Genomic DNA, 8,369 nt, shown 5'->3' with positions numbered 1-8,369 from the left:
TCCATAGCCTTCTCAATTGCCTGTGATCATGCATTTATGTGCCTCGACAAAGGCGCTGTGTGCACTCTACCCTGCTCTTATTTGTACTGTAAAAGTGATTGCCTTTTACAAAGTTATGGGATAAACTGGTCTGTATTGAAAAAAAATGGTTTGGATGACAAATCCAGGCATATATTTCAATAGGTAAAGCTGTAGAAACCAAATATTTACAGTATTTATCTTTCCATGGGCAAAAGCGCACAGTGTACAAATGCTGAAGACTGGGGCTGTGTGAATAGCAGCATTGTGGTTTGAATCGAATAGCATTTTTTAAATAGTAACAAATCAAGTATTTTCAAAAAGCATTAAAATATTATGTGGTTTACCACGTAATATCAAGGGCTTGAACACATCCAAATCCATTCTGGAGCACTCTTTGGAGCAGCAAAAATTGGGTTTCGGAGCAGCCAAATGACCTTATGAAGGGGACTCGTGTGCTTCTCCCTTAAATTAAAAATACTGCAGAGCCAATGTTTTATACTTGAGCCTCACATGTGCATGTAAAAATGGGCGTAATTGTTGTGACTTGGCAAGAAGGACCGCTGCCTCAGTGGCTTGTTTGGTAGTGTGTCGGCCTTCCAATCCCAAGGCCGCGGGTTCGATCCTGGCCGAGGAGGCTAGCAATTCGGTAGCAGGTATGGACTGTTTATGCACACCGTCCCCGGAAGGGATGTTACACTGTGTGTGAGATTTCGCGCATGTTAAAGAACCCTCAGGTGGGCAAGAATAATCAGTAAACCAACCATTGTGACATCGTTCAAGATCGTAGTTGTCTCGCGACCTAAACCCTGAATTATTATTGGCAATAAGGAATGTAGCAATTGGATGACAAGGTATAATTAGAACTGGTAAGAACAGATACATTCTGTTATGTCCTGATTATCTGATGTGGTGCAATCGATATCTAGTTTATCGTACTCTACAATCAGGTAATGCCGCGCGCCCTTTCCCATGTCTGCCTAAAAAGGACCGAGCATTGAAGCCGGGTGTCTTTTTCCTTGTAAGCTGCTCAGCAGGTTGCGAGCGCTGTTCGTCGTACAAGCATGTACGGTGATGAATAAAGAAGTTCGAACACGACAGTTTTGGCGACGAGTGTTGTGGACTACCCGAGCACATGGCAACTCCGAAGTCAGAGCTGAGCCTAGGAAGTAACCTTACTGGACCAGTGTCACTGCCGTACGGAATATCGCCTTTGGACGTATCAAACCCGGAGGCATGGAGCAGCTACAAGGAACGGTTATCCTTCTTCTACGAAGCCACGGGCGTAGCTGCACCGGAGAAGCAGCGCGCTATCTTCATGACGGTATGTGGCGACAACGCATACGTTCTTCTACGTTCACTATTGCAACCTAAGCAAGTGTCGGAGGTGCCATACAAGGATATTGTTAAAGTCCTTGATGAATACTTCATGCCTAAGCCATCTGAAATTGTTAGGCGCGTGTCTTTCATGCGCCGAACACAAAGACAGGATGAGTCTATAGCGACGTACGCTGCCGAACTTAAGAAGCTGAGCGAGTTTTGTAACTACTCATTGCTGGAAGAAATGCTGCGTGACAGATTCGTAGCAGGCATACGCGAAGAAACGATACAGAGGCGTCTCTTTGAAGAGACTGACCTAACGTTCAAAAAAGCGTATGAGCTGGCGCTGGCAGCAGAAGCTTCTCGAAAAAGTGTAAGCCTCGTCCGAACGCCGCTTCCGCCAGCCCAGGAAGTGTTATCAGCAAATCTTCACAAGATAAAACTGTCAGCTGAATCAAGGGCGTCCAAAGACTGTTGTTACCGATGCGGAGGCGAACACGATGGTTCTAGTTGTCGTTTCAAAACATATAAATGTAACCTTTGTGGCAAGGTTGGTCATCTTGCAAGAGCATGTAGATCCAGGAAGGGAGGGAAGGGTGCCTCACGAGCAAGGCCAGCCCATGGCAAGGCATTTAAGATTAGCAATGCTGAGGAGTTTACGGTGGGAATAATCAACAGAACTCAAGAAAGCGAGGTTACTGAACCAATTATAATGTCAGTGAACATTAACGGAAAACCCCTCTCAATGGAAATTGACTCAGGGGCAGGACACTCTATGATAAGTGAGGCCACGCTCAGAAGGCTGTGGCCAGTACCCCCGAAACTTGTCCGCAAGAATGTCGTGTTGAAAACATGGTCCAAGGAGACTCTTCCGGTTCTGGGGGCATTTCCCGTCGAAGTCCGGCACGGCAATGATGTACACCACCTTGAAGTGTTGATTGCGAAGGGAGACTGCCCAAGTCTGATTGGACGGAATTGGTTCAAGGCATTGAACATCTCTGTAGATGTTGTGAACACAGTAGAGTCAATGGATCGTAAATGGATGCAATATCCGGTGTTCCAACGAGAATTTGGGAGATACACTGGGCCGAACGTGACTTTAAACATGCCGCCAAGCGCAAGCCCTATCTACCTCAAGTCGAGACAGATTCCGTTCGCCATGCGCGATAAGGTGGATGAAGCGCTAGAAGTTATGATTGCGGAAGGTATATTGGAGCCGGTTACATTTTCTAACTGGGCAACACCGATAGTACCAGTCTTCAAGAAAGATGGATCCGTGAGAATCTGCGGTGATTATAAAGTAACAGTGAACAGGGCTTTACTGCCGGATCGATACCCGCTACCCACTGCAGACGAAAGTTTTGGAAATATTGCGGGAGGAGAGTTCTTCTCAAAGCTAGATTTGTACCAAGCCTACTAGCAGCTCGAGATGGACGATAAGTCATCGGATGTGCTCACTCTGAATACACACCGAGGCCTGTACCGCGTAAAAAGACTACCATATGGTATCTCTGCGGCTCCAGGAATATTTCAGAGATTTATGGAGAACTTGCTCTCGGGGATATCTGGGGTCGCTGCTTTATTAGACGACATAATCATCAGTGGTCATACCGTGCAAGAACACGATGAAAGAATGTCAGAAGTTTTGACCCGGTTAAGCCAGGCAGGATTAAAGGTAAACGAGAAAAAGTGTGTTTCCTTGACACGGGAAGTAACCTTCCTTGGGTTTTGCGTCGATGCAAGAGGTATCCGCCCAACACAAGATAAGGTGGATGCAACCGCAACGCGAGGAAGCCGTCAAATGTGAGGGAGCTGCAATCATTTCTAGGATTGTTAAACTTCTACGACCGGTTTCTGCTAAACAAAGCGACAGAACTGGAGTGTCTCTACCGCCTTCTTGACAAGAACGCCACGTGGAAATGGGCAAAAGAACATGATGCAGCATTCCACAGAGTGAAGCAGTTGCTGCGATAGGATCACCTGCTCGTCCACTACGACGTGAAACGCCCACTTACACTCAGTGTAGATGCGTCATCGTACGGATTAGGTGCAATGTTATCACATGTAATGGACAACGGGGAGGATGCGCCGGTGTTTTTCGCTTCGCGAACGATGACAACAAGTGAAAGAAACTTCGCCCAAGTAGACCGTGAAGCTCTTGCGATTATCTTTGGGATAACCAAATTCCGACAGTTTGTTACAGGCAGAAGGGTGACTATTTACACAGACCACAAGCCTCTCGCGGGACTGTTCAACCCGGCGAAGCCTACACCTACGATGATTTCACCACGGATGCTAAGATGGAGCCTACAACTAGGAGCTTTGGATTACCAGATCATCTACAGGCCCGGAAAAGAGATGCTGTGCGCCGACGCTCTCAGTCGCCTTCCCGTTGAAGATGACATTGAGGACAACCTTGTAGACGACAGCGTGCAAGTCCTTATGGTGGAGGCTATGCAAGACACGTCTTTGACTGCTTTGACTGCCCAGAAGATTGCGGACGAGACCAGCAAAGACAGAGTGCTGAGAAGAGTTACGCGTTGGGTTCTACAGGGATGGCCAAAAGAGGCACAAGAGACTCCTGATTTTTTCAAGGTACGAAACGAACTTTCTATCCTCAGAGGATGTCTGTTACGGGGTGACCGCGTTGTGATCCTAGAGGGCTGCAGATAGCAGGTCCTTCAGTTGTTACACGCAGGTCATCAAGGAGTAGTGCGCACCAAGGACCTGGCAAGAAGCTACGTTTGGTGGCCGGGGTTAGACCGGAATATTGAACAGGCCGTGGGCGAATGTAGGGCATGTCAAGCCACAAGAAATGCACCGTCACGTTGTGTGCATCCATGGCCGCTGCCGAATAACCCGTGGGAAAGACTGCATGCAGATTTCGCAGGACCTTTCAATGGGACTATTGTAGTGGACTCATTTTCAAAATGGCCAGAAGTGGTTCCGGTGTCGTCCATGACTGTGGCATCTACGTGTCGGCACCTGAGAACCATGTTCGCAACTCACGGCATACCGCACACGTTGGTGACTGATAATGCGCCAACGTTCACTTCAGCAGAGTTTGAGGCTTTCCTCAGGAACAATGGAGTACAGCACATCTTATCTCCAGCTTATCACCCTGCAAGCAATGGGCAAGCGGAGCGAACAGTGCAAACGGTAAAGCATGAACTCCGCAAACGTCAGTCTGGCGACCTTTCTACACGACTGGCACGTGTTTTATTAACCTTGCGGACCATTCATAGCTCCGGTTGACACCTGATGCATGAAATCGCTGACCACGAGTAGTAAAAGTCTGCCTCCCGAATGGCCTCATCTTAAGTACGCTCAGCATGAACTAAATTTTTTAAATACCATTAAGGTAGTGCACAAAACATGACAAAACTTTTTTTACTGCACAGAGTGGTGCAATAGCCTACTTGTCTACTATTCTTGCTGAAAGCTCTGTAGATTTTTCAAAATTGAATTTCGGAGAGTTCAAAGGAAAAGGTGATCGCTTCCATTGATGGGAAAGATTTGTTTCCCGTCTAGCGTCACCTAATGACATCTGTGTTGCCATAGCAATGTCAAAATAGCAACTAAAGGCTGTCTAGAAAATTCTGGTCTTTTCACAAAATGTCCAATTTCTGCGCTAATATAGCATGCATATACACATTTTTATTCTGAACATAAGAACTGCAAATAGTAAAATAATACGTATTGAGCAGGATATCACAACTGTTAAGTTCATAGAACTCCAGCTTCCCTTTTTTCCCGTACCAACTAAATTGCTCGGCAGCTGTGTCACCCATCAAATGCTGCAGGGCTACAACAGTCTTCTACTTTGCGTGTCGGCCAAATTTGCAGAAAAAGGCTCTCTGGAAGGAGATGTTCAATGAATAGAAGGAGTATGAAACTTACATCTGAAAACTAGGAGTGTACAAACACTGCAGGATGGTTGAGCTAATACATGTATCACTTCACAAGAATAGAACAGTGGTAAAAGTTGCATTCTGATGGCCATTTCTTTGAAGTTTAACTGTAATCTGTAATTTTATGATAGTATAATGCCAAACCACAAAACTACAGACCTTTGAGATTTTTATCCCCATCATTATTAATGGCATACCTCGTCCTGAAACCACAATTTTTCATGCCATGCAAAAAAAAAAGAAAAAAGGAAAGAGAAAAAAAAGACTGCATGTAAACCCATGCACAAAATGTATGAATGAAACGATGGGACACTAAAAAAGCTTGTGTAAAGTGGACTTCCTGCAGTAGTTGCAGTTGCAGACTAGAGCCCGATTAAGAAAAGGAGCAGTTGCAACTGGATTCCAAAAATGTTCGAAAATCTAATCAATCCATGAAGAGGGCATCGTAGTTCTCTACTATTCTGAACACGTTACTCAAAATTATTTTTTTCCTACATGAAAACGACCCAGTGCAGAGGATGTTGGTAAATTCCAATCAACATTCCCAAAGGTTTAGCAATTCCACAGAAAACCTCTAACTCTGTCGAATAACTCGTGTGGAATCCTAAGCTTGCGGAAAATACGGGTGAAAATACACCTTGCATGAAAGAGATTAGGACGTGGCGACAGCAGACGTCTCACACCACAGAAGCACACCGATGCAATCTTTGCTGATGGCAAATTTTGATCCAGCTGCCCATTTGCTGTATGGAAAGCCCAGAATATTATTAAATCAGGTGGCACAGACATCTGGCATTCCTGCCACACCTGGCAGAACTTGGTGCATGGAGAGAACCTTTTTGTTCTACATTTTGAGGTCGAAGTACAAAGGACATGGCCCCTGCATGACTAAATATGAAAAAAAAAAGACAGATAAATTGCCAGCAAGGCCACAGAGATGTGCAAAAAAGCATATGTGGATCAGTTAGCCATATAGAAATGCCAAGCCCAATTTCAGAATATATCAGAGAACAAACATACCAGTTTCTCTCTTCTGTCAGCCGATGTTTTCAGTTCATTGTCAAAGAACAAAAATTCATCGAGGTCGTCGATTGCAATGTCAAGCACTGCAATTGGCAAGACACCCACTGACCACCCCCATGCACCTAAGCTTGCCGTACATTGTGATGCTTGAACGTTGCAAAATACCCTGCTGGAAAGAAATGTTATCGGGCTGTAAAACGCACAGTCGCGCACAGGAAAATACCAACTGCGACCTTGGACAACACTACACCACGGCAACACTCTAACACGACTTGGACAGACATAGAAAACCCGTGAATTTGAGTAGTTATGTTATACGAAGCAATCAAGCATTTTGATTGTTTCGAGACCGTGAAATCGGGAGCTCCAGAATTTGATCTTGCCATGAGGTCATGAACTTGATCTGACAGGGGCAAAAATGTTTAGTACGAACAAAAAGGACGCAAAAGGGAATAGTCAGCAGTACGCATGTCAACTTTCTCTACAATTGAAAAAGAAAGAAGTCTGTCCACGGAGACTGTTCTCCTGAAATAGGGCGATGGGTCTGTGTAATGAGGTCATACGAGAAGGGCGTTTTGAGGGAGGTAGTTCCGATACGGGATAAAACCAGAAAGTCCTTTTGAGCAAGGTCATTTGAAGAAGGGCAAAATGAGAAGGGAGAATTATTTTTATAAAGTGACGAATGTAGTGGTTGCTAGGTATCCAACAGAAAGGTTTTAGTTCGAGCTTTACAGGTCCTAGAGTTTACAATGCTTCTTATTTCAGGCAACAAGTGATTCCATTTGCTCACGCTGCGGAACAGAAATGAATATTTACCACAGTTGGTTCTTGTTGTTGGAAGATTGAATAGACCGACCGCTCCTGCCCTGCTATGACGTTTTACTTTAAGTTGATTGTTACTCAGCATTTCTGACACCAGAGAGCCGGTAATGTATGAGCGAGCAATGGTTAGTACATTACGTGAGGTTACTTGGTGCACATTTAGTATTCTAAGACTATTCAACACGGAAGTTACAGGAAACAGATATGGTAGTCTAAATATTATTTTTATGGCACGATTTTGCAAAACCTGTAAGGCACGAATATGTGTAAAGTAAGTAAGGCCTCAGACAGGAGCACAATACGGGAAGTGTGAATGAACAAAAGCAAATTGAGAAGTGCTGATCGGGGGAAATAGTGTCGTGTTCTAGCAAGTACGCTAATACGTGGGTGTAAGCGTCATTGCAACACAAATAATTTGTACATGTATCATGCTTAAAAACAAATCACCTCTGTCCTTTTTAGCGATTTCTATATTTTAATTAATATGGTGATTAAGAATAAACGAATCATTGAAATTTCAACATGAAAGAGTGCTTCCATCCGTCGTCCGTCACGCATCCCGCATTTTCAAATCGGACCGCCGTGGGAGGTCACTGGGATGTTCGAGGAGCTGACAATACGGTGTCCATGGGACGTCTTTTGCCCCGCTAGACCCGTTCCGCAGGATGTCGTGAGATCCCGCTTAAGACATCTGTGGTACCTCCTTCGGATCGATTTGTTCTGTCTGGGTAGTGTTTTGTGCTTTTCTGCAATAGTTTTTCTGTATTTTATGCAATCATTATAGTAGGAGAAAAGAATAGGTCTAGGAATAGGTTCAATAAATAATAGCTCTCCTCTCTAGAGCACAGCCGTACAAGTCCTTGAACCACGCAGCTACATGCCTCGGAGAGGAAGTGATGACGTCATGCCGTGGCTCTTGTCTCAGGTGGACCTTGTCCCTTGCAGTTGCGTTGGCCGTTAGTGGAAAAAACAGTGAAGCCTTGAGACAATGGGATAACGTCACGACCAATGAGCAAGACCCACAGAGGGCACAAGAATATACTTCTCTCTTAGCCTCTTGTAGGTACGGACGTGTTACTGGTGGACGGCGCGCGTTGATTCCGTCCATAGCAGTTGCGTTGCCCGTTAATAGAAAATTGTAGCCTCAGTGGGATTCAGTTTACGTCTCACAGGGTACGGATGTGTGGCTCGTCATTGGTGGGTGGTGTGCTTTGATTCTGGTGGATTTTGTGTCGAGCGAATTTACGATGAGGGAGTGCTGTGTACGTTGAAATA

The 8,369-nt window shown here is 45.1% G+C and overlaps 1 protein-coding gene across 1 annotated transcript; it reads left to right on the top strand.

The window, feature by feature from the left end:
• The first annotated feature begins 1,153 nt into the window (after positions 1-1,153).
• Positions 1,154-2,758, top strand: LOC135373175 (uncharacterized). The gene has a single exon (XM_064606416.1). The coding sequence runs from the start codon at positions 1,154-1,156 to the stop codon at positions 2,756-2,758; it is 1,605 nt and encodes a 534-aa protein (XP_064462486.1).
• Positions 2,759-8,369: the final 5,611 nt, after the last annotated feature.

This window comes from Ornithodoros turicata, unplaced genomic scaffold, assembly GCF_037126465.1.
Source record: "Ornithodoros turicata isolate Travis unplaced genomic scaffold, ASM3712646v1 Chromosome215, whole genome shotgun sequence".
NCBI classification, from domain to species: domain Eukaryota; kingdom Metazoa; phylum Arthropoda; class Arachnida; order Ixodida; family Argasidae; genus Ornithodoros; species Ornithodoros turicata.
The sequence above is the reverse complement of the archived record's forward strand: the minus strand, read 5'-3'. Positions and strand labels throughout refer to the sequence as shown.